The sequence below is a fragment of the Canis aureus genome, chromosome 20 (genome assembly GCF_053574225.1).
Source record: "Canis aureus isolate CA01 chromosome 20, VMU_Caureus_v.1.0, whole genome shotgun sequence".
Taxonomy (NCBI): domain Eukaryota; kingdom Metazoa; phylum Chordata; class Mammalia; order Carnivora; family Canidae; genus Canis; species Canis aureus.
This window is the reverse complement of record NC_135630.1, coordinates 38,627,892-38,655,030: the sequence shown is the minus strand read 5'-3', so window position 1 is coordinate 38,655,030 and position 27,139 is coordinate 38,627,892. Positions and strand designations below refer to the sequence as shown.

General features: G+C 42.5%; 1 protein-coding gene across 1 annotated transcript; it reads left to right on the top strand.

Annotated features, from left to right (window-relative positions):
• Positions 1-238: 238 nt before the first annotated feature.
• Positions 239-16,203, top strand: DDX18 (DEAD-box helicase 18). The gene is made up of 14 exons (XM_077861430.1): positions 239-396; positions 2,235-2,519; positions 4,334-4,474; positions 5,883-6,018; positions 6,370-6,470; positions 6,587-6,786; positions 6,878-6,992; positions 8,442-8,581; positions 9,854-10,015; positions 10,325-10,477; positions 11,164-11,277; positions 12,717-12,773; positions 13,135-13,312; positions 14,410-16,203. Exons 1-14 carry the CDS (start codon positions 312-314, stop codon positions 14,550-14,552), a joined length of 2,010 nt encoding a protein of 669 aa, XP_077717556.1. The 5' UTR covers positions 239-311; the 3' UTR covers positions 14,553-16,203.
• The last annotated feature ends 10,936 nt before the right edge of the window (positions 16,204-27,139 follow it).

Here is a 27,139-nt window from a genome sequence, read left to right as displayed (position 1 = left end):
TGCTCGTCCTCGTTTCTTCAGCCTCCTCCGGGGAAGCTCCCAGCCCCGGGACCTGCAGGGGCCCTACAGGTGCAGCCCCGGGACACAGCGTCAACCGCGGTCGGGCCTCCGCTCCTCCAGAGGGCGCTCAAGACTGCGGGCGCCAGGGGCCCCGGACGCATTTCCGCCCAGACGCATCCTTTTCTCGCGGCAACCTCCTAGGGGGGGCCGTGACGTATTTCCGGTTGCCGCCGCACGTGCGAGTCGGGCGGAAGTGACGTCAACCCGGTAGCCGAGGGGTGGCGCCGCAGTGAGGGCGCCCGGCCGGCACCATGTCCCATCTACCCATGAAACTCCTGCGCAAGAAGATAGAGAAACGGAATCTCAAGTTGCGCCAGCGAAACCTGAAGCTGCGGGGTGAGTGCGCTGCGAGGACCCGGGGGCCTGGGGCCGGCGGCTGCGCGGAGCCCGCCCCTGGGCCGCTCTCCTCGGGCCGCGTGGGCCTGGCGCGCCTCCTGGGGTCCCGCGCGGGGCCGCTCGCCGCGGGGGGCGACGCCTGGGGTCTCCAAGCGGGCCTCCAGCCGGGCTTCCAGCCCCAGCAGCTTTTCCTGCGCCTGCCTCCTTCTGGCTTCCTCGCGTCGCCTCGTCCTCCCCCCTCTCCCGCCCGCCCACCCTAGGCCCATTTCCAATCAGACACGTGGAACTTGCTCATCTGCGCGCACCTTCTTTCAGATCATCTGGTTAATGTCTGCGTTGCTTCAAAGGAAACTCCTTGGCTGCTTGGTGGGATTGGCTTCCCCTCCCCTCGTCCATCCTCTCTCGAGGCCTGGAGTGTATCCTGTTTGCAGCTCTGCAGTGCCCCCTGCACGTGTCCAGCGCGTGCCCTCGATTCCATTGCACCCAACTTTAGGTTATGAATGCCTCAGCCGCCTCCAGGTGTTTGCATCCTTCATAAAGACTTACTTACCTGTCGGTCCCCTTGCTTACCTGCCTCACTTGCAGCCCTCCGTTCCTAACAGGGAGCCAGAGATCTTGAAGTTACCGCTTTTGGATCCCGTGTAACCTCAGCCCCCGAGGGCAGTGTTGGGAGGCATAATTCCTTACCCTACTTGGATTTCAGCACAGATGAGTTGCTTGAAAGGAAACCTGAAGAGGACAGGTTGTGGGTTTTAGAAATGGTGTGTGTGTGTGTGTGTGTGCGCGCGCGCGTGTGTGTGTTTCTGATGCCTATCAGTAGTGCAGCACTGCTATTTCTTGATACTTAAAGGTAACAATTGAAATTTTAAGAAGTGTTGTTACTTTTTATCCTATATAAACGGAAACTTTTTAAAAGACATCCTTAGGCATATATATATAAGGTAAATACGGGGACCAATAAGTGAATTTTCAATTCACTGCTGCAGAGGAAAGTTAAGGTTGAGTGTTTCGAAATTATAGGAGAAGCAGCAGTTGTGTGAATAGATGACAGTCTTTTCTAATCTATCCGTGAGCCATGTATTTATCAAATACCTGATATTAACGTGTATTTGTAGCTGCCGTTGTCTGGCCCCATCCATTCATTTTTTTTTTTTAATTTTTATTTATTTATGATAGTCACAGAGAGAGAGAGAGAGAGGCAGAGACATAGGCAGAAGGAGAAGCAGGCTCCATGCACCGGGAGCCTGATGTGGGATTTGATCCTAGGTCTCCAGGATCGCGCCCTGGGCCAAAGGCAGGCGCCAAACCGCTGCGCCACCCAGGGATCCCTGGCCCCATCCATTCAGATGTTTAACTTCACTGAAATTTTGCTGTCTCAGATTTTTTTTTTAAAGATTATTTATTTATTTATTCATAGAGAGAGAGAGAGAGAGAGGCAGAGACACAGGCAGAGGGGAGAAGCAGGCTCCGTGCAGGGAGCCCGATGTGGGACTCGATCCCGGGTCTCCAGGATCACGCCCTGGGCTGCAGGTGGCACTAAACCACTGCGCCACCGGGGCTGCCCAGCTGTCTCAGATTCTTAACTCCATAAGGACAGAGACACAGTTTTTTGAAGTTGAATCGATGTAGCATTTCCTTTTCCAGCATTTTTCGTTAAAGGAAACTTACTTAATTTGGTAGAAGAATGCCATAAACTTAAGTGGTTTTAATAATGTACATGAAAGGGAATTAAAAGCTAAATCATTTCAGTCACAGACACCATGAAGTTTCTAACCTGAGATTCCAGCGTTTTAAGCAAACCTTCCCTTTGTCACAATGTGTTTTCCGTTTTTAAACAGGGGCCTCGGATGTGAGCTTATCAGAAACACAAAATGGAGATGTGTCTGAAGAAACAGTGGGAGGTGGGAAGGTTAAAAAATCTCTAAAACAGTCTGTGAACATGGGCTCGTCAGAAGCCCAGAATGGAGAGGTAGCTAAAAAAACAGTGGAAACTGTACAAATTAGAAAGAAAAAAAAGAAATCTACCATAATAGTCAATGGAGAAGCAGAAACACAGCCTCCCAATTCAGAATCAAAAAAAAAGAAGAAGAGAAAGAGAAAAATGGTGGATGATGCTGGGCCTGGTAAGTACTTCAGTTTCTTTGAACTTCAGGCATTGAAACAGTTTTCACAGTGTCACCATCTTTCTGTTATAATTTATTCATAACAACATGCAAGAATCCTTATACTCACTGGGATACCAGAAAATAACCTAGTAGCAAAAAGAAGTAGGGTGAGGGCTGGGATGTAACATTTATATAAGACACTGAGAAATGTGTCCTTTTGTATTTCCTAATGACTGAAGGAAACCTCATGCTTCAATAAAAGCCTCCTTTGAATTCTAGAAATTTGCTCTTTTTGACAATTGGCTAGGTTTTTAAACAGACCATATTATGGCACAGTATTTTAGGTTTATTACCTATTTTCAAACAAATGTGGCATTACACTGAAGACATCTGGGCTGGTACATTTCTTTCTTCTCGGGCCTTTATTTCAGAGGACTTTGCATTAATGATTATTTTTACTTACCACCCCCCTTTTTTTTTACTCCCAGTTTTTTTTTTCCTACCATAAATTCTCCTCTTGAAAGGAGACTTAGTAATAATTTGGATATGCAACTGCAACGTGTATATAAAAAGAGCGAGTACTTCTGTATAAATGGAATGCTAGTTTCTAAGTGAGTAGGATAGCCAGGATAGGAGGAGGCCAGCTTCTTTTGGAAGATAGTTAGATTTGGATAAGCTTATATGAAGGATAGGCCTTTTAATTGAGATGTGAACAAGCAGAGATTTCAAGGGGGACTATAACAGGTGTCAAACTATCAGCCTGCTGCCTACTTTTGGAAATAAAGCTTTATTAGAACACTACAGTGCCTATTTGTTTACTTGGTCTTTATTAGGGCAAGCCATATGGCCTGCAAAACCTATAATGTTTACTCTGGACTTCTATAGAAAAAGTTTGTCAATGTCTGGGTTAGAACTTCGTATTCATCTAACTTAACTGAAATTAAGATTCCATTTAGAAAGGAGGAGCTTTGGATTTTTCCAAACATGCCTAGCCATCCTCATGCTGCCTGTAGATTGACCATTTCCCAGAAGGAGAGTAGTCAGATGCAAGGAAGAGGCCAGTCCTGAGCCACAGAGTCCTGAGTTCTGGTCCAGGTCAGTTCTGTTCTAACTAGTATAACTAGCTACCATGAATTTATAAAAGCCCTGCATGATAGTTAACGCATTTGATCCCGAGTGGAACATTGAAGAGTTGATGGGAGGTAAGGCTGGAAGAGTAGTTTAGGGCCCTGTTAGGAAAGCTGTGTGTAGAAGTGAAACGTCAGGAGGCCTTCCCCCTGCCTCCTCTCCCCACTTAGTTTCCGGGAGCTGCCAGTCACCCAGCTAAGGGAATTGTTGCACTTGCACTGAGGTCTCTCTAGTAACGTGAAGAGCCTTTGGGATTTCTGCTCATCTTTATACCACAGCTAGCTTTCATGAAAGATTTATATTTAATGGAATAGTAGGACAAATTAGTGCCTTTTAAGAGTTTGAAAAACCATTAATCATAGCCCTTTTTTCCCCTCTGTGAAATACATAGAATTTGATGTAGTTAGTATATTTAAATTGTTTCAACTTTCCAAAAATGTCTTGGTCACTTAAGATGCTACAATAGGCCTAAAAAATACAGTTTGTTGGTGAATCTCCATGTCCCCCCTATAGATTACATGTACATTAATTACATGTAATTAAATTTTTAGTCATGAAAAAGACATTCTTCACATCTTGAAACCAGAATGTGTTAAGCTTTTGAAAACATGCCTCTTTGCATTACAGATCTTTTTATTTTGTGATCCATTTGGTATTATATTTTAACAAAAAAATGGGGGGGGGGGTGTCCTTTAAAACCAAAGATACCAAAAAATCAAAAACTGAAGACAAAGGGGACTCTGAAGAAGGGACCCAGGCTCCTGAAGAGACAGAAAACAATGGGGAGAAGCCAGATGATGAGGAAGAGGACAGTGAAGTGCCCAGCCTACCCCTGGGACTGACAGGTAACTTGAGAAAGTTTTCCACAGAAACCTTAAATATGTCATGCCTTCTGGATTCTAGTTTGAAGTTTCAGTTGTGATTTTTAATTTACCTAGAACAATTATATGCAATTTTTTTTTTTTTATCTAGCTGCTGCTTTATCTACTTAGTGTGCCTTAGTTCTTGTTATTTCTTTTTTCCTTTTATGCATTCTTAGCACTAAATATTTTGATAAGCACACCAACAGCTTCTCGGGTCCTCTAGTCCTTTGGTTTATTGTTTTCTAAAGATCATTCCATTTTGTAGTAGGAAGATCGTTGGCACAAGTCTAGAGATCTGAGGTTTAAGTAATGCTGGCCCAGTTACTAGTAAGGAAGGATGAAAATCACATTATTAAGGGATTTTGGCCAGGGTAACTTCCTTTGGCCTCTGTTTCTTTATAAGGTCAAAAGTTTGGGCAAAATCATTTGATCCAAACCAGAAATGTGTAAGAATTCCTTGGGTTTTTCAGTTTGGGTTTTTTGTTGTTGTTGTTGTTGTTGTTGTTAAAATACTGAGGCCTGATAACCCCAGGCTTATTTAATCAAAATTCAAAGGTTATGGCAGCAGTTCTCAACCAGGGCAATTTTACTTCCTGGAGGGGTGACCATGTCATCCCAGTTTACCCAGAACTTGACTGGTTTTTGCATCTGATGTCCTGCATCCCATAAACCTCCTCTGTCCCAGACAAGTCTTGAAGGGTGACTTTCAACATGTTTGGTTCTTAGAACTGAGGGCAGGCCACTGTCATTTAGTGGGTAGAGGTCAGGGAGGCTGCAGAACACCTGATAATGCATGGACAGCCTCTCACAACAAAGAATTATTCAGGCCAAGGTGGACAATCAGCAGAGCATGTGTGGGGTGGGGGCTACCCCAGATGATTTTGGTATCTTCCCCTGCTCAAGAATCGTGCACATTTGACATGTGGGTTCAGTCTAATGGTGTGTGGCTATATCTGACCTTCTTAGTTGTTTTTTTTTGGAGTGAGATTAACTTGTGGTTGACTTCATACTCAGTTTCTACTATACTGGATGCTTTCCATTTGTATTTCAGATTTCCTAAATATTTAATATCTCTCTGAACCACCCCCATGCTTGGTATTTTCATTTCATACAAGCCCCTTTATTATACCTCCTCTCCATCCTTTACTATTTTGTTACAAGATAGGTTCTAGACTTTACACGGCCGTCAGCAGTGGAGAAACTTCAAAAAAGGATCTTTATCTTAGTATTGTATAGAAATGGTTGGGGTTTAGTCCTCCTTACTGGAAAAAGTTTTACTAAGTTTGATTCCCACCCAGTGATGTTTGCAAACAGCAGAACTATTTTACATAACTATAGCAGCATTAACTTAGAAGATAAATTTGCTAACGATAAACCTTCTTTTATTTAGGAGCTTTTGAGGATACTTCATTTGCTTCTCTTTCTAGTCTTGTTAATGAGAACACTCTGAAGGCAATAAAAGAAATGGGTTTTACAAACATGACTGAAATTCAGCATAAAAGTATCAGACCACTTCTGGAAGGCAGGTATGATTAGATTATCATTGATGTTTGGTCATTAGTGCCTATTTTTAGCACTAGTCGTTTAGAAGAAATTGGGAACATATTCTGTTTTGCAACAACAAAAGTATTTATGCTTCATTAAAGGCATTAAGTTACTGATGTTTGAAGAAAAGTGTTTCTGTTTCATAACACAATTCTTATTTCTGTATTTAGGTATTTAATCTCTGTGATTGATTTCAGTGATAAAGAAGCTAGGGACTTTTTCTTACTCGTTTTCTAGTCTTGATGTCTAAAATGTGATAGTACATAGTAGATATTGAGTAAATGCTTGTTGAGTAAGGAGACGGTCTATTCCTTTCCATTTTTAATATTTAGGGATCTCCTAGCAGCTGCAAAAACAGGCAGTGGCAAAACGCTGGCATTTCTCATCCCTGCAGTCGAACTCATTGTCAAGTTAAAGTTCATGCCTAGGAATGGTGAGTCTCTGATCTGATTGTTTTTGCCAGTATCTCACTAGAAGTTTATTGTAGCTATTGAGGACTCCTGGTGATAACAGCGGAACTTATACCATCTGTCATTTTTTGCCTTTTAGGAACAGGAGTTCTTATTCTCTCACCTACTAGGGAACTGGCCATGCAGACTTTTGGTGTTCTTAAAGAGCTAATGATGTACCATGTTCACACATACGGGTTAATAATGGGTGGCAGCAACAGATCTGCTGAAGCACAGAAACTTGGTAACGGGATCAACATCATTGTGGCCACCCCAGGCCGTCTCCTGGACCACATGCAGGCAAGCCAACACTAGTATGGGGTACCCTGTCTCATTGTCTGTGTGAAACCTAAACCTGACAGCTAATCAGTTTTTGCTTTTGTTTTGTTAGAATACCCCAGGGTTTATGTATAAAAATCTACAGTGTCTGGTTATTGATGAGGCTGATCGTATCTTGGATGTTGGGTTTGAAGAGGAATTAAAACAAATTATTAAACTTCTGCCAAGTAAGTAGGTAATATCTGCATGTGGTTTGCAGAGTAGTTGTTGGAAATGGATGAGGGTTGTTCGTCTATGAAAACTGTTAATACTGTAATTTTAATAGAGCCAAGTGAAGTGGTTGTGCCAGTCATCCCTGGAGAGAGTTTGCAATACAACTTATCAGTAACTTCTTGCAGTGGTTTTGCTACTTTAGAGGTTATAATGCAAGTCAGACAGTTCTAACATAGGTCGACTCCCGTCTGCCCCCACTACCCCTTTTCCCTTTTTTCACCCAATCTGACATCTCCTAGGTAGCCATAAAGGTGTTGCCTTCTGTATTGTGTTTGAGTTGTCCATACCTTCGTTACCGTACTTGCAGCATTATGAACTGTTTATAATAAGGTCATGATTCCATTTATTATATGGTTTTTTCATGCTTTATTGAAGTATAATTGATATTGCAAATGTCTGTACATGTTTTAAATATACAATTTAAGTTTTGACATGTTTACACCTGTGAAACCGGTCACCCCTATCAGTAGAGAAAACATTCTTTCACCATTAAGTATTATCGTGTTAGCTATAGATTTTTTTTTTGTAGCTACCCTTTACCAGATGGAGAATGAGAATGATCCCTTCTGTTCCTGATGTTCTGAGTTTTTTTGTTTTTATTTGCATATATTACATTGCTTTTATTAATCCTGAATGGCATGCTACAGGTACCGTACGATGTGTACATTTATTCATTACAAAATGGCTTCCAAACCATTAGAAATGAAATTGCAATAACAGCATAAAACAGGACAGTAACATCACAATCAGATGTTAAATCTATCAAATGCTTTTACCCTACTAAATTAGATGTTTTTTCCTTTAAATTTTAAATCTGTTAATATAGTAACTTATATCGGTTAACTTTTAAATATTAAACACTTGAAGTAAACCCCACTTGATCGTGATTCATTATTCTATGTGCTATATTCAGCTTTGCTAAAATTTTGTTTAAAAGTTTTGTTTAAAAGATTGTGTCACAAATCATTATTGGGTTTGGTATCAGGGTAATGGCTGGTGTCAAAGAATGAGTTGGGAAGTAACTCTTCAAATCCTGGAGAGATTGTGCAGAATTGGTAATATTTTCTACTTAAATCTTTGATGGAATTCACCAATTGAAGTCTTTGGAGCTGGATTTTTCTTTATGTAACATTTTTAACTACGAGTTCCGTAATAGATACAAAGCTATTCAGGATTTCTATTTAATCTCAAGTGGGCTTTAGCCATTTGTCTTTCAAGGAAATTTTCCATTTTATCTAAGTTGTTACATTTATAGTCATAAAATTGTTCGTGATACTCCCTTCTTAATATGTAGTGATATCACCTGTCCCATTCCTGATAGTTCTACTCCGTATTTCTAGTTGTAAGGTGATGCTAAAGATTCCCTGAAATAGTTGAGTTATTTTTATATGTATCTGTTTCAGCACGCAGGCAAACCATGCTCTTTTCTGCCACACAAACTCGAAAAGTTGAAGACTTAGCAAGGATTTCTTTGAAAAAGGAGCCATTGTATGTTGGTGTTGATGACGATAAAGCTAATGCGACAGTGGATGGTCTTGAGCAGGTACTTTTCATCAAGATCTTACATTTAAGGATCATTTTTGGTGTGTATTTGCAGTTGTTTTGATCATCCAAAAAGCAGATGAATTAATGAACTTTTAATTCAGATACAGTGAATTGGGTTATTGTCTCACTGGCATCATGAATCTTGAACTTTGAATAGTTTGGTCAGCTCTCTTTATTCTGCCTCTTAATACTGTTTGCCGCAAGAAGACATTAATCACTACAGATTGTAAATGCAGTTAAGAAAAGAAGCGTATTGGGATGCCTGGATGGCTCAGTGGTTCAGCATCTGCCTTTGGCTCAGGTTGTGATCCCAGGGTAGTGGAATCAAATACCACATCAGGCACTCCAGGAGGAGCCTGCTTCTCCCTCTGCCTATGTCTGCCTCTCTCTGTGTGTGTCTCATGAATAAATAAAATCCTTTTCTTTTTTAAAAAAAAAGTGTGTTATTTAGTGATCTTCTACTCTAAGATACAAGGTGAGTTAGCAGATGGAGAGGCTGGTTTCAGGCACACTACTGTGAAAAGTTGGAAATGAGGTGGCATTGAGATCCAAATTAGGTAGACTAAAAACAGAACTTTGAGTCTTCTGATGAAAAACTATTTCAGGGATCCCTGGGTGGCGCAGCGGTTTGGCGCCTGCCTTTGGCCCAGGGCGCGATCCTGGAGACCCGGGATCGAATCCCACGTCGGGCTCCCGGTGCATGGAGCCTGCTTCTCCCTCTGCCTGTGTCTCTGCCTCTCTCTCTCTCTGTGTGACTATCATAAATAAATAGAAATTAAAAAGAAAAAAAAAAAAGAAAAAAGAAAAACTATTTCAAATAACTATCTCATTTAAAAACTTTTTGTTGGTTGTATATTTTAAAAGATGTATTCACTCAGCTTTGTTATCTTGTTTAGGACAGTGCACTTTTGCTGTAGTTATTTGAGATCTTGCTATTAAGGACCTTTATAAAAATGAAGCATTGCTTATGCTTTGATGGTTCCAACGAGTAGGTGTTACTTTATTATGGCTGCACAAACTGGTAACCAGAAGTCTATAATCTCAGAAATACAAAAATTATTGATATCCAGTGTTTGCACCCAATAAAAGGAACCAGAAGAGCTAAAATGAGTGTCAGTTTATGCTTTGTTTTAATAAAGACAGTAATTTTGGTAGAGGTAAGGCACGATGGTGTATATGGAATGTTTATTTGTGCTCTCCAAATTACATTGGTTTATGAACCTGAAAATGTCTGATTATTTTTTTATCTATTTACTTGAACCACTTCTAGGGATATGTTGTTTGTCCCTCAGAAAAGAGGTTCCTTCTGCTCTTTACATTCCTTAAGAAGAACCGGAAGAAGAAGCTGATGGTCTTCTTTTCATCCTGTAAGTCCGTGAAATACCACTATGAGTTGCTGAACTACATCGATTTGCCTGTCTTGGCCATTCATGTAAGTGATCATCATGAGTTTAGTAAAACACAGTTAACACTTACCCAGTCGTATAGATTGTGGGGTTTGTGGTATCGCCCTCTAAATGTGGAATGATCCCATGTGGAGGGAGCTTTGCCGGGTATGAAAGGGTAGGGACCACAAAGGGGTAAGACATACCACCGACTTAAGGAAATAAGATACAGGCCAGAGAGTGAAATTGAAATGAAGCAGGTTAACAACTCCGTAGCTGGGGGTTCTTGTACAATTAGACCTCCTAGAAAGGACCTCAAGTTTCCAGCTCTAATGGATGCTTTGATTTGATTCTAGGGAAGGCAGAAGCAAAATAAGCGTACAACCACATTCTTCCAGTTCTGCAATGCTGATTCGGGGATATTGTTGTGTACAGACGTGGCAGCTAGAGGGCTGGATATTCCTGAAGTTGACTGGATTGTTCAGTATGACCCTCCAGATGACCCCAAGGTAACTGGCATCCACAGTGGCTCTACATTAAGGAATGAGCTTTCTGGTTTCCCTGAGACCTCCCGTATTTCATACTCAAAGGTGTATCCCATAGTCATTCAGGTCATGTTTTACTCTGCACTGACCGTGGTATTTCTCTGGTGCTGATGATATTTAGGGCTTTTGCAGGACCCAAAAGGAACATGTAAGATTTGAGAGGCCTCAGTGAGGTTGGAGTTAGGAATGTCATGTGCTTGCTTGGAATGGTCTATTAAGAGCAGTAGGTGTTAGAAGAAAATAAAATCTGCTTCCAGAAATAGGTAAGATTCTGTGCCTATGTAGTAAAATAAATTTTACTAAATATTTTCAACAAGCAATAGGTTACATAAATTGTCAGCTAGCAGGAAAACACGTTGAAAATGTTATTTTGAAGATGAAGCACACTTAGTAGTCATTAGATCACAGAGTTAATGTGAAGATCAGGTCCAGTGACTATTGGGCCTCCGTCATTGCGCTGTTACCTCTTTGGTCATGGCACATGCAGACGCCGGGGACGTGGCCATGGTGTGTGTGGCACCGCCCTGTGGGAGGAGCACCATCTAATCCAGATGTGCTGACACGCTTCTGTTCGCCACCATGCAGGTCCTAGAAAGGCAGGTTCCCATGGAACTTAATGTATTAATTCAGGTTTTCTCTCTCCATCAAAGGAATATATTCATCGTGTGGGAAGAACAGCCAGAGGCCTAAACGGAAGAGGTCACGCCTTGCTCATCTTACGCCCTGAAGAGTTGGGTTTCCTTCGTTACCTGAAGCAATCCAAGGTAAAGATCTTGGTTTGGAAAATTTTAAGTGGGAACCAATGCCTCTTGATAGGAATTGTGTGCCAAGGCCAATGGCTTTAAGCACCATTTCAGGATGGGTCTGAGGTATTGGGAGTCACTGCGGTGCTATGGGAACAAAGCAGTTAGGTTGGGCAAGGGAGATTCAGTGCGGGTCTGGCCTCACATGAACAGCCCTTGACCTCTTGTCAGGCACTGTGTCCCAGCGTCCCCAGGCGCTGTCCCTTTCCCCGGCCCTGTTTGAAAACACCTCTGCCTCTCCTAAGCATCTTCACACCTGGTCACTTCCACCTGCCCTCCCTTGTTTTCATGATGACTCCATTCACTCCTGCCTCTTTCTCCTCCTCCTCCTATACCCTTCTCACTGACTCTGTTTTACCTCTGTCTCTCCCATTACCATCTCAAGTCTCCCAGTAAAAAAAAAAAAAAAAAACCTTCAACCCTAAAACCCACTTTCCTTCTTCTCCCTTTGTCATTGCTGCTGATGATTGCCTTTCTTCCTTCTGTTTTGGAAAGGTTTTGGTTTTTTTTCCTCTATTTCATCTCCACTCACCCTGATCCCCAGCCCACCCTCATCTGGCTCTGACCTCCGATCTTGTGCACACCCATCAAGCCTTCTCTTGACACTCTCCCCTGCTTTGGCCTCCCTTGCCACTGTATTACCAGGTGGATTTTCTTCCACCTTGTAGGTGTGTGCAATTCCCTGAAATGGCCTTTTCATCTTATCCCTAGAATGCCTTTTTCTGGATCTTTAGGATGCTTCTGTTTGAGTGAGCTGTGCTGTCTTGTGGGATGCCATCACTGATCTCCTGTGGTTTGTGTTCCCACACCGCAAGTGCTCATCCAGCTGTCGTCTTACCCCCTACCTGTCTTCTCTGCAAGACAGGCCCTGAGGGTGGTGTCCAGAACTTGGTGGCTATTTTTCCAGCACCTCTCCAAGGTCTGGCATTTTTACAGTTATAGGTGATGACTGGTGAGAGATCCTTCTTGTAGGAGTATGTGGTCTTCATGAGCTCTGGTATCACAGACCCCAGTCACGGGGCTACATGGTCCTAAAACAGCTCTCGACACAGAGGGAGGGGCTAGTGGTCCTTCTGACTGGAAGCATCGTGCTGCCTCATGTTAGATCCATAGAGGTCCTTCTGTAGAGAAAAGGGCTTTGTTTATTCACTTTCCCTGTCCAGTTCCTCACCTTTCCTTTCAGGAAGGTTCCTCAGCACAATGCATGTGAAGGTAGCAGAGGTAGGAAAGCTTTCCTTTGGCTTCAGGAGACCAGAGGAGCAGCTGTCTGTCCTGAGGGAGTTGTACATGCCTGGCTGTCCTGGTTCTTCATGGCACGGGATGCTTGTTATTGCTCGATCATCTACATGCCTGATATTGATCCATCCTGGCTTACTAATCTCCATGCTTTTGTTTTCTAGGTTCCATTAAGTGAATTTGAATTTTCCTGGTCCAAGATTTCTGACATTCAGTCTCAGGTATGTTTGGTATTTTTGTTTGTGTGTTTTTGTTTAAAAAAAAAAAAAAGTTTGTGAGGAAGAAGTAGCCTCAGTTGGTAATCATTGTCCTCTGACTTTCCCCTTTCATAAACCAGGTTTGGACTGTGTGATCTTTTAGGGTTCTTGCTATGCTGTTTACCGGGTTCCTGTGTTCCCTACCTTATTTCTGTTTATACCTTACAAGAACTTTGTCATTATTCTTACTGTGCCCTGATTTTATAAGTATTAGAAAACTTGGATCAAGTGTATTGGGACAAATTTTTTTTACAGGTTGGTTTTATTCTAATATATATGAAGTTTGTTTTGTATTTTATTGAAACCAGTGTCTTCTTCATTTCAGCTTGAAAAATTGATTGAAAAGAACTACTTCCTTCATAAGTCAGCGCAGGAGGCATATAAGTCCTACATTCGAGCATATGATTCCCATTCTCTGAAACAGATCTTCAATGTTAATAACTTAAATTTGCCTCAAGTTGCTCTGTCGTTTGGTTTCAAGGTGCCTCCTTTTGTTGATCTGAGTATCCTTTTTTTTGTTGTTAGGAACTCACCCAGGAACTGAGAGACAGTTGACAGAGGGGCATTTGGGCTTAGCGTTTGGTTTGGTGTCCACTCTGGCTGAGGTCTGGAAGCCCTGAAATTCATTCTGATCATTATGTGCTTGTCAGTGCTAGCACATGGCGAGTGGGGATGAACTGTCACAATGGAGATTACAGAAACAAGACAGCCTGTGGTTAAAGCCTTTGAAAACAAAGGCAGATGGTGAGAGCCAGAGAGTTGTGCTTTCCAGAGAGAAGCACAGAGGGGTATAGTTGCATGCAGGGCTCAAGTGGTCGTGCGGCTTCCCTGTATGAAGTCGTGGAGAGAAGCATGCCCTGGAGCTGAAAAGAAATGGTGGGACCTTAATTTTTATCCTGTCAGAGCCATTGAAGGATTTCATACAAGGAAGTTGCAAGACTAGCAAAAGAAAATAACACTTACGTGCTACTCAGGGTAAAAGGCAAAGGAAACAGTTCCAGTTGCTGCTGTTGCAATTGCTAATCTATACTTTATCTTCACGTTTTCCACCAAGAAAACAAACAGTGAAAGTTTGGCCTTAAGTTAGCACCATGACATTGACTCCCAAATGGACGAGACTAGGGGGTCACCATCCTCATCATAGGCAGTGGGTAAATGCCTGTTGTGATGAATACTTCTTGAATCATGAGGAAGGAAGAGCAACTCCTCCAGTAGCTAAGCATTCCTGAATCCGTTCAGAACAGAGCTGAAAGTCACTTGTTTTGACACTGAGGGTGGTTTTAAATGTGTTTCTATAGACTTGATGGTTTAGGTCTCAACTTCTTATAATAAGTGTCTTCAGTTTCTTTGTGCAGAGAAAACAGTATGATTGTTCCATTGGGCTTAAAAGTCATACCTGCTCGTTTTTGTCCATGGTCACATGACCACTGTAGACTTCCTGGAGATGTGTCACGTAGGTTTATGGTTATGTTTTCGTGGTGCGGGGAGGGGTTGTGGTAGTGGAACAGCAGTGAATGTGCTGGTTTGTTCTATGTGTGGATATTAGAAGATGGGAGTTCATTGTCTTCATGTTGCTTGATTTCCTTAACCTTCCCTTCAGATGTGAACAGCAACGACGGCAAACTTAAAAAGAGAGGAGGTGGTGGCGGCTTCGGATACCAGAAAGCCAAGAAAGTTGAGAAGTCCAAAATCTTCAAACACATTAGCAGGAAGTCCTCTGACAGCCGGCAGTTCTCCCACTAAAGACACACCTTCCTTGCATCTTGAATAGCTTTGTCCCGAAATGGATTTTTTTCCCTTTTTCTAACTAAGGAATTGTTGTGGGACTGGTGAAACAGCAGTATGAATTAATGTTGCAGCACTGGACATGGATACTTCCAGGAAATACTTCTCTTATTTGGGGGGTGTAAAACAGAGTTCAGTTTCTCTAGGTTGCTCAAGGGCAAAGCAAGAGGCCTTTTGGCTTTTGTTGTGATGAGAGAGTATTTTAAATCTTTCATCTCCAAATTAGTCATGATTGTTTGGTTTGTTTGGTTTTTTTAGGGGGTTTTATTTTTTTATTTTTATTTTTTATTCAAAATCAGTTAACATATAGCCTATTATTCGGAGGTAGAGTCAGTGATTCATCAGTCTTGTGTAACACAGTGCTTGTTGCATCATGTGCCCTCCTTAACGTCCATCGCCCAGTTCAACCTTAGAAGGCAGTAACCTGGTGCACTGAACAGATGCTAGGGGTGGTGATTAAGAAGATTGACTCAGGTTTTTTTGGATTTGGTTGATTCTTGGACCTTAACCATAGTTCTTGACCTCCCCTGATAATGCTACTGTGGCTAGGAAGCACCTTATATTAAAGTTGGCATTCGTTTTTATATATGCCAGATTTTAAAGCAATGGGCCTCTCTCCCCTTTTTTAAGAGCAAGAAATGTGGGCTGTCATTGTTACTTGAATAAAAGCACCTTTGGCATTCTAACATTTATTGGGAACAGTGGGAATCCGATTTTCGAGCCTCATTTATACCAATATAGGTGTAATACTCTGCTCTTCTCCATTTAATAACTTAGCAAACCTTTTTGATAAAGGCACAGAGTGATAACACAGTTCAGTCAACTTTGTTTCAAGTGGTTTGAATTTTGGTGAACCCTTCCAATTCTGCAGAGTACTCAGGCAAAGCATCGTTTTGAGAAAAAGGGCCCCTTTTATGTCTATGAAACAAAAATAGGTTTATGATGAAAATTGGAAAGGAACAGAGTTCAGAAAGAGCAGCAAAGTTGGGGGTTTCATCACGTGGAGTTTTTCCTGTAGGAACTCTTGATTTCTGGAGTGTTTGATGTGTCTTGTGTTATTTCCAGTGCATTTTATAATTATAAAATGGTTATTACATTTTGATCAATTTGAAACCAAAGTTGCTAGCATCATTTTGTTGTGCCAATTAATATTCATAATTTCCTGTTAAATGTTAGTACACTGAGAACTTTGAATATGGAGGATGGAAACAGCCTGACAAAAATAGCATCCCAGTATTAAAAAAAAAAAGTGATACTCTGTGTCTGGGCTTGACCACTGTTCCCCTGGCTGGATCTGTCATGGGGTTCAGGATTTGACTGCTGGACTCCTGGCATTTAACAATTCTTCATCTAAGATATCCAGGAACTTGTTTTCTTTTTTTGTTTCAGAAGAAATTATTTCTCAAAAAATACACAAAAACAAAGGGAAATCTTGCTTTTAATCAAAGAGCAGGAGTAAAAACTGAATATTTTCGTACATAGCCATCTGGTGTTTTGTATATATACTTTTAAATTTTCTATCAGAACTGAAGTCATCCTCTAGCCCCTACTTGTAAACCGCTTATTTCATAATGTGTCAATTTTCCTGTCATTAAATTAATTACATCGATTTTATATTTCATTTATTACGGTGTCTTGTTAACCCTTACTTGGTCTGCCTAGACCAAGGTTCTAGGTACCTGCTCATCACAGAGGGAGTTTCCTGTCTTAGCATGTTTCATGCTCCTGTTTGTCCTGCCATGGGTGACATCCAGTGTAAGGCAGTCTACGAAGATTTTGAGATAAGTACATTAAAAAAAGGTTGAAAGATTGTTTTTTCTATAATAATGGTTTTTATTTCAGGTACTTACTGAGTCAGGAGGTTCTGCTGGCAGGATGGTCCAGACAAGGGACCTCCAGAAAGCCAGCCTTGACCAGGCTGGCCAGGATTTACATGTGAGGAATCCACTGACTAGAATCAGATACAGTCAGGGCAGCACCATGTGCAATGCAATGCTCATTTGCCCAAGAGGAAGGAATCCATAGGCTTCTGTTCTGAGAGCACAGCTGCAAGTGGCATATGTTGGAGCTGTTAACTTGACAAGTGGGATTAAGTGGCTTCAGTCAGGAAGGTTAGGCATAATGGGCAGGGAGCCAAGCAGATGACTTGGTGCAAATAGAACCCTCTGAGTCCTCTGGGCTGCCAGGGACAATATGTCATTGCTTATCTAAGTTTGTTTTAGTCTTAACTGACCATGTTGGTGTAAGTAAAGCCAAATTCAAGATACCTCAAAAGGATCTTGTTTATTGAAAAATACTTAGTGGTTAGAAACGAGTGTTCTCGAACCAGAGGGTCTGGGTTCAGATTCCAGCCATGCCTCTTTTCTAGGCCTGTTAAGTGAATAAAATAGAATAATAAAACCTACAGCATAAAGTGGTGAGAACTGAATGAACGGAACCACATAGGAGAGTGCCTGGTGCAAATCTGTGCCCGTCAGCTGTCAAGCGCATCCCACAGGAGAGGTTTGCTGTTAAGTAGCATCAGGTACAGGGACTCATTGAAAATCTGGAGCCAGCTTGGACTTTTAGAAGTATAGACAGGATTTCTGGTAGTCCAATCTCCTAGAATTGTGATCTGACCCGGGTTTTGGAAAGCGCTCCAGTTCTGCAGCAGCACCTTCCTAAGGCAACTGTCAAATAGATGAATGCAGGTCTCACGGCCATTCTGGGTTGTACCCGGTATTAGGTGGAGGCAGTGATGATGCCTTTGGATAATCAGGTTGTCATGAATTGAAAGCCTGCTAGGTACCAGAAGACAGGGCTGAGTATGGCCAGACTCTGGCTATAGTCTAGAGAAGGAAAAGAGGTGTCCTAAACAATTGCATTCTTGTTTTCCAAGTCATTCGATGGATGGAGAGAGAGATGCTAGCCATTTCTAAGCCTGGGAAATCTGCATTCTTGGATTCTGGTAGACATTAGCTGGTGGAAAGGTAATGGAACCTTCTCTGCTTATAGAAGATATGCTTTCTGTTCTGGAACAACAGTTCCAAATGGTAGTTGTGCCAGACTGGCTACTTAAGAAATATTATGGTGGTGTAAGATTTTCTCGCCCCATGGCCAGGAGATTGTGATTTAGGCCTTTGATGGGATGGAAGAACCTCTGGATAGTTCTTGGGCATGGGTAGGTGTGGGAACATCCGTACACATAAAACCCATTAATAAACCTTTTATGTTCTCATCTTGCAGGGTGAAAATGCCCAGTACAGGAGGTGGTGTTAGGAAGTTTAGTCATCTACAAACCGGGTGGCCCAGAGTAGGCACATAGACCCAGGCTTTCCAGAGGAAACAGCTTTGAGTTTGTTTAAATGGCTTACATGGGAAAAGGCACACTAGGTCAGCATAACAACTATGGCTTTCCTGCCGCCTCCTCCAGCCAAAGCCTCCAGATCCCCTGACAACGTGCCATTCAGTTGGAATGCAGTTGATTGGTCTTGGCACAGGAGATGAAACAGATATGCCTTGACCACTTGTCTAGGACTCCGCATCCTCATCTGTATCTAAGGAGAAATGCGGCAACTTTAACTTGAAGGCACTAGTGGACATTTTTTTGTTGGAGGCACTGCCCAGCATCTATCTAACCTTCCTGTGTTTAGAGACCATACCGTTTAAGCCCTGCTGGGTCTTCAAAGCAGTTCCCATCACAAAAGCCTCCTCTGCAGCTCGGACTAGTTTTGATAGGTGAGATAATGCCTGCCCCCGCCTCTGAATGAGGTACTAGTAAAACAGGTGGCAGCTGCCTTATCCCACCCTGAAGGCCACTGTGTCAGGAGCAGAGGTGGTGCTTGTTGGGCCACCCAGGCAGCAGTGCTTGATGTCAGCTGGACTGTGGGGGCTACGGCTATCTACAATTGCCATTGTTTCAATTCATCCCTTTTCAGTTTAATTAATTCAGAGTAGCTCTTTGTTGCTTATAACTGAGACTCCAAGGCCCCTCTAATATCTAATGATCCTCAGACTTGGTTTCTGTCTCTCCCTTTGTTTGTGGGTAAAATGTCTAGGTTGCTTCCCATCCTTCAGGCTGTCCTTATCCAGAGCTGCCCTGCTCCAGAGTATAGGGGAAATGGTGGATTCGGAGCAAGGCAGGGATTTGGAACATGAAAGGCAAGGATCTGTCAAAGGAAGAGCAAGTGGCAAGCTTGCCACCTCTCGGGACAGATCCTGGAAAAGCTGGTGTAGAACAAGAGGTTTCGGAGGCAGGAGAAGGTGTTACTTTGGCATCAGTCACCCTGCTGGGAAGTGCTGGCACTGGGAAGGGACAGGCTGACAGTCCTTGGGTGGTCTTGGGCAGCAGTTTCTGGAGGGAGGCAGAACTTGGAATCTCAATTGTACTTGGAGGTCTGCCAAGTTCCCTTGGCTGTAGAGGGAGGCAGAGGTGTCCACCGGATGAAATGCAGTCATGCACAAGAAGCATTTAGCAGAGTGGAGCAGTCAGGTCTTAGAAATGACAGCTATTGGTACCATTATCCGGAAAGGCGGCAGATGGTCAAACAAGAAAAATGATGTTCTTCAGGACTTAACCTGCTCTCCCCACCATCGCAATGTCATGGGTTCGGCTGCTTTAGGACAATAAAATGGTGGTTCTGTCTTCCTGATTCCAGAGCTCCCCAGCAGAAGGCCTTTGGGGCTGAAAGGGGCAAGGCCCTCATAAGCATGCTGCTCTCCCCCTATACCTGTCATAGGATCCTGGAGGCAGGGGTTGATGGGCCTCCGTTTTGTGGTAGAGTGGGGAGCTGCTGCAGATTGGCTCCTCTCCAGCTAGAGAAAAGTGAGTGGTGTAGGGAAGAACAGGAACAAACACTCATCAGGCTCTAACATCTTCAAAGCATGTTCAGGATGCTGGGCTATGGGCCTGACCCCTGGGGAGGCCAGGCTCTGACCTGAGAGCTCCATAAACTTAAACTCCTTTACTCCTGCCTCCAGACGGTCCTGAGAAGGACAGATATCCCCACAGTACAAAGACAAAAAGGAAGCTCAGAAGAGAGTTACTAATCGCTCTTAAGTCAATGGCCTAGCAACTTAACATTCACAGCACTAGCTCTGTTGTGCAGGAGAGAGTGCTGTCCCGCTCAGGCCTGCAGCCAGGCCACCATCCCACTCAGCTCCTAGGCCAGCTGTGCAGGGCTTTCTTCCTGCAGGAGAGGGAATGCTGGTGTCCTCAGATGCAGACGGGAGAGCCTAGTCAGCACCTGAGATCCTGAATCCTGACAGCTGGCAGTGCTGGGCAAGGACGCAAGCTTCAGCTTGCAGCCCCGACTCTCCAGTCCTTAGCTGCCAGGGCGACCAACTTTGAGGAAAATAAATGAGGTTAGAAACCACGTGGGCAGCAGCCTCAACTTTGTTCCCTGTACCGTCTTCCTTCTGCCATTGCCAGTTGAAGGACTTATTTGTATATGTGCACATTTCTCAGGATTCTTAGCAACCATTTGAAAGCGAGAAGCTGCAAAAACCTGGCTTCTGATTTCAGCCTTGGGGCCGTGTTTCACAGCCATAAAAAACGGGTTTAAATGTTAATGGAACTCTGCAGGAACGGAAGGAACTTTTAAGACCAGCTATGTGTCAACCCCAAATTAGACATTTCGTGGCCTCACTGCAGACAATACTGCAAACCTGATGTGACCAGAAATTAAATTCACCACCATTCCCTGCCTTAGAGAATTGTCCTCTGACAAATCCAGTTGGCTTGGCCCTTTCTCATCTACGATGGAAAGTACAGCAGCTTACCTTTATGTGTTTGTCTCCCTTCACTCTTCGAAGGGCCTGAGGGTCATACATGGGGACTGAATGGCTGGAGGACTCTGCTTTTGTCCATCTTTCTCCTCCCCTCTTAAGGACCTGCTTCACATGCCTAAATAGGTTTCCATAGCAATATTTTCTGAGCAATAGGTGAACTGAATTGCACTGTGAAAGAAGCCCAGGAGAAAACATTAATAACCTGAGAAAGTCCAAATTCTTCTACAAGTCTTGAGGCTGTTAAAGTGGGAGGGGACGGATGCATTGCCTGGAGGATTGGAAAGGGCAGTGCTGCCTCCTGCTCACACAACACACATCATGGAAAGCTACAGATCACCCCAATTTCTCCACCTCCTCACTTCCAAACCACCCAACCCAAAAGCTCAAATGACAAAAGACAAATGTAAGTAGGGAGGAAGATATTTGTAATTCATATCAAAAAAAGTGTTTTGCAAAGGTCTCCTACAGGATTTCTGGAAAGATGGTGGCAGCAGTACCAGGATAATTTTTGGATTTTTGTGAACCTACATATAAAAGTTGAGCACCTAGAGAGCAATTCTAAAAGGCCAAAGACAGTTACAACAAAAGTAGGTGACAAGTGTCCCCAAAACGAGTGGGTGGGGCAAAGCACCAAACAGCCACAAGACCTACTTGTTATGGGCAAAATACAGGAGGAAGTATACAACGGCTGATGGACCTGGGAACAGGAGAATGTGGGGCCGGTCGGAGGACAGCAGCTGAGACTGGAGGGTTTTCCCAGTCTATGGTGAGTGAGAGCACAGACCCACCATAGGGTCTGAGGGGCTGGAGGAGTCGTTTCCCTTTGAGATTTATCTTCTAGTGTTGCTCACGTACCATACGGTTCCCACATGGTTTCACACACAAGGTATACAACCACCATCAGCTTCAATGTGACAATCTTTCCACTGCCTCAGAGAACCCCAGTACCTGTTGGTAGTCACTCCCCATGTCCCCCTGCCCCAGGCCCTGGCAACCACCATCCACATTTTGTTCTTTTTTTTTTTTTTTAATTCATAAGAGACCCAGAGGAGAAGCAGGCTCCCTCCCAAGGGACTCAATCCCAGGACTCCCAAGATCATGCCCTGAGCCAAAGGCAGACGCTTAACTGCTGAGCCACCCAGGCATCTCCACATTTTGTTCTTATAGATTGGCTTGTTCTGGACCTTTCATAAAAGTGAAATCATATGATAGGAGGCGCTATGTGTCTGGCTTCTTTCACCTGGCATGTTTTCAAGATTCCTCTGTGTTGTCCAACAACTCTGTACTTCCATTCTTCTTTATGGCCAAATAACAGTCCATGGTATGAATATAACCACATTTTATTTATCCAGTTCTTCACTGATGGATATTGGGGTGGTTTCTATTTTGATTATTATAAACAATGCTACTATGGACATTTGAATAAGTTTTTGTGTGGGCATTGGTTTTCATTTCTCTTAGGAATGCACCTTGGGGTAGAATTGTTGGACTATGACAGATCTAGAGGGAGATTATAGAAATCAGCCTACCCTGAGTATGGAAGCTGAGAAGTCTCCAATACGCCATCTGCAAACTGGGAAGCCAGTGGTATGGTTCAGTCCAGTTCCAGAGGTCTGAGAACCCGAAGAGGATCGAGTGGTGTATGTCCCAGTCCACATCTGAAGGCCCAAGAACCAGGAACATGAATGTCCAAAGGCAGGACATTCTGTCTCCACTCAGAGAGAGGGCAGTCCACTCTACCACTACTTTTGTGTACTACTTGGGCCCTCAATGGATTTAATATATGTTTAAAAGTTATGTTTTGGATGTACTTGAAAGGGAAAGCCATCAGAATATTGGAGAGTGTTTTTAGTTGTATGTTGTTTAAATGTATTTGGCTAAGAATGTGGGATCAGTCCACTCAGGCCAACATGACCTGCAGGAGAGAGATGAATTTTTCTGCTCTGTGAGTCAGTAGAGGTGGTGTCCCGGAATCAGGGCACCACTGAATGAGCCCCATGGGTGGGGGTGGGGGGATCCAAGCAAAGGCCATCCTGTGCACACAGCACTCTCCTTGCCCCGTGGTAACACAGCCCCTCATCAGATGGGTGCTTGTGCAGTCAGAGAAAGCAGGCAAACGCAAATACCAAGAGCGGAGTCCCATCTGCTTGTTTTCACACCTCAAGGAGGACCTGGGAGAAGAGTTTGGATTACTGATTGCAGAAGTCTCACCTCTTCCTCAGAGCCTCCGGGTGCTGCACATGCCCCCTGCTCTGGGAAAAGCCCAACCCTGGAAACCTAGTGTTTGTGCATCCATATGGCCACCACCGTTTTGCACAGCCACACTACAGCCTTAAAGAGACTTTGGGCTGGAAGCTTCTCCTCCAGGTGGATGCAGGCCAGGCAGCCACTCCAGGCAAGGGTAGCTTCCTGCTGCTTCAGCTGCCTTCCTTGCACCTTGATGTGTCCGGCAGGCCTGAGCCCACCCCGATGTGGGGAGAGTTGAGCCTGTCTCTGATGTTTAGTTAAATGTCAAATGTTGAATGTCCAGTAGTTTGTATTTATTTATTAGGGAGTTACAATACATTTTCCTTATCTTTTTTAGGCATTTGTATTACTTTGAATTGTCTCCTGAGGACCGCTGACCACTTTTTTCTAACACTTCATTTTGAAAAAATTCAAACATGGCAAAGTTGAAAAAAAAAAAATTTCAGTAATACCCATGAATTTATCACCACCGTTGTACCACTAATGTTTATACCTTCTGTCTGCTTTTGTTTGGAATTTTGCTTTTTTTTCTTGTTGCATCTCTTTCTATATTAACATTATTTATTTATTACCACATGTTCTAGTTCCTTGATGGAAGGATTTCTCTAGTTTATTGACTTCCTCTATTCCATACTTCCGCATATGTTGCTCTCTTCATCTTCTGTGTTGGTTCACTTTCCAGGCCTGTCAAAATTCAGGGCCAGCCTGTCTGTCTGCAACTGTAACTTCTTCTATATCCTTAGAACATTTGTGCTTTAAGTGAAACAATATACAAATCATGCAGTAATAATTTAATCTATTTATGAAGCAAGGCACTGATCCAGACATCAGGAGTCCTGACCTACTGTGATTTCAGATTTCACCATTTGGGGCCTCACTTCACTCATCTACAAAATAAGAAAATAGGATTAGATAGTCTTTCCAGATCTGCCATTCTGTGGTACTAATATGGAAAAAGCTAGAATAATAGATTACATTTTAAATATAAATTAGATTGCAAATTCAGACCATAATGAGGCATATTTATGTAGATAAACTTTCCCTAGAAAAACCATTAAATCACCCCAAAAAAATACAGCATGAACGTCTCAAGTGACAATTGATGGCCATCAGTGCTAGATTCATTCTGGCCATATTTGCATGCCTGATGAGAGATTTGACATAAAAATCAGTAAATCCAGACAAAACTGATCTTCCAGAAACAGAAGGCCATTTCCAAGGGGAGGAAATGCTTGTCTCACAGTCAAGTGCGATCCTCACTGTGTGATAACATGAAATCTGACAACCAGCTTTGGAGGTGGCAGATGGACAGCTCCCATGTCACTCACTCTTCCTCCAGGGAGCATGCTCAGGAGAGTGAAACTGTGTCTGCTAGGGGGCTTTCATCTGTGATAGGACACTCAAGCCCCAAAAAGGCCTAAAATATAACAGGCTTTTCTCTGTCGTCTAATGAGAAGTCTAGGGCTTGGGGATTCAGGCTTGGTAATTCAGGGCTATGTGTGATCTTCTCTGTGGTTTCCTTTGTTCTCTCCTGCTGGTCGCAAAAAGGTTACAGCAGCTCCATGTGAGCTTCACATGGCAATATTTAAAGGCAAGAAGGAAGGCAGGTTTTTCTTAAGTCTCTTTTTTTTCCCCCACTGAGAGGTAAGTCTCTTCCTAGATTACCCTAGCAGTTTGCCATTCAATGTGTGGTCCAGGAACCAACAACACTTGAGAGCTTTTTGAAATGAGAAATTCAGACTCCATCCAGACGTGTTGAACCATGATCATTTTCCACAGCAGCTGGACCATTTCATATTCCAGTGGAAAAGTGTAAGAGTTCCAGTTTCTCTACATCCTTGACAATACTTGTTATTTTTCATTTTTTAAATTATAGCCATCCTATTGGGTATAAAATAGTATCTTGTGAGTTTGGCTTGCATTTCCCTGGTGACTAATGTCCTTAAGCCTCTTTTCATTTGCTTGTTACCACTTGTATATCTTCTTTGGAAAAATGGCCATTCAGGTCATTTTTGTGGTGGTGGTTTGTTGTTGAGTTGAAAGAGTTCTTTATTTTAGAATCTAGGCCCTTATGGGACACCTGGGTGGCTCAGTGGTTATGCACCTGCCTTCAGCTCAGGGCATGATCCTGGAGTCCTGGGATCGAGTCCCACATCAGGCTCCCTTCATGGAGCCTGCTTCTCCATCTGCCTGTGTAGAGCCTGTGTGTGTGTGTGTGTGTGTGTGTGTGTGTGTCTCATAAATAAAATCTTTAAAAAAAAAAAAGAATCTAGGTCCTTATCAAAAACGTGATTTGCAACTTGTCTCCCATTTTATAGGTTGTCTTTTACTAACGTTCTTTGATGCATAAAAGTTTTTACTTTTTATCAAGTTTAATTTACCGATTTTTTTTTTCTTTTTTTGCTTGTACCTTTGGTGTTATGTTCAAGAAAATACTACCAATGCCAAGATCATGAAGATTTTCCTTTATGTTGTCTTTTAAGAGTTTTATAGCTTTAGCTCTTAGATTTTGGTCTTTGATCCATTTAGTTAATTTTTGTATAGGTGTGAGGTAAGAATGTAACATCATTCTTTTCTGTGTGGAGACTCAGTTGTCCCAGCTCCACTTGTTGAAGAAGATCCTCTTTTGCCCATAATGGTCTTGACATTGTTGTCAAAATCAATTGGCCATAGATGTATGGGTCTGTTTCAGGGCTCTATTCTGTTGGTCTCTTGTCTTATGCCAATACCATTTCGATCACTGTGACCTTGTAATTTTAAACTTGAGAATTATGAGTCCTTCAAATTTGCTTTTTCAAAATTGTTATGGCTACTCAGTATGAATTTTAGGATTAGATTTTCCATTTCTGCAAAGAAGCTATTGTGATTTTCACAGGGATTGCATTGAAAAGATAGAGAATTTTTTTAAGGATTTTATTTTTTATTTATTTGAGAGAGAGTAACAGAGATAGCAAGAAAGAACATGAGCAGGGAGGAGAGGGAGAAGCAGGGTCCCAGCTGAGCAGGGAGCCTGATGCGGGGCTCCATCCCAGAACCCTGGGATCATGATCTGAGCCAAAGGCAGATGCTTAACCGACTGAGCCACACAGGCCATGCAGTCGCCGCAGGGAGAATTTGTCTTAACAATATTGTCTTCTAATACGTGAACATAAAAGTCTTAACACTTATTTAGGTCTCTTAAAATATCTTTCAGCAATGTTTTGTAGTTTTCATTTACAAGTCTCACACCTCTTGGGTTAACTTTATTCCTAAATGTTTTATTCCTTTTGATGCTATTATAAATGGAATTTTTCCTTAATTTCCTTTTTGAATCACTCATTTCATATATAGAAGTTAACTCATTTTTGTATGTGGATATTGTAACCTGCAACTTTGATGAATTCACTTATTAGCTCTTAACGGTTTTTTTTGTGGATTCTTTAGAGTTTCTTACATGTATGATCATGTCACCTGTCATCTCCCTTTCTAATACAGATGCCTTTCCTTTCTTTTTCTCATTTAATTGCCCTGGCTATAACTATGGTGAGCATATGTGGTGACAGTGAGCATCTTTGTCTTTCTTAATCTTAGAGGGAAAGCTTCAGACTCTCACCATTGAACATGATGCTAGCTGTGGGTTTTTCATCACTATCCTTGATTATGTTGAGGAAGTTCCCTTCTAATTCTAGTTGATTGTTTTATCTTGAAAGGATGTTAGACTTGTCAAGTGCTTTCTTTTTCTATTACATGCTGGTATAATTTTTTAGAGATTTGGAAACAACACCCAAAGGTCATCTTTACCCCATTTCATATTCAAAACATGCAAGAAAGAGAAAGAAAAGAAAGCATGTTTTATTTCCATCATGTACGACTGCCATTAGCCCTTCCTGAAGTCCTAAATGGAAATAATGGCTAGTATTTGGAGAAGTTTTTAAAGAAAGATAATCTGAGAATTTCCAGAATTTGTTATGGAGTCAATCTTGGCAGCGTAAAGGGTCTGGTTGTAGTGGCTTCCATAGCCCTGCATCATTTCATCCTCAAACAACACTAAGATCCCGCAAGTTTCATTATCTGGCCAACAGAATATAAATGTTACCCCCAAAATACAATGAGGACTAACAGTTTGCCTGACTAGATGACTTCAATTGTCTGATTGCTCAGGAAACAGAAAAATCTCCACCAGACCATAGAAGCATAACACAAGACACTCAAAAAAAAAAAAAAAAAAAAAGGCATAAAGCAAGAAAATCTTCCATGACAAGATCATCTGGAAAGTGAAAAGCAATTTGTTGTTATTTAAAGATTTGATTTATTTATTTGAGCATGTGCCAGCGGGCAGGGCAGGGGTGGGGGGATGTATATCAGGAGAAGGTAAGTATTGACTCCCCGCCAAGCAGGGAGCCCAGGATCACGACCTGAACCGAAGGCAGACACTTTAATTGACTGAGCCACAGGTACCCCAAGTGTAAAGCAGCTTGCACAGAATTTCATAACACAAACACATAGCTCACAATGTGAGCTCCTTGAAAGCAGTTAAGCGTTTTTGTTTT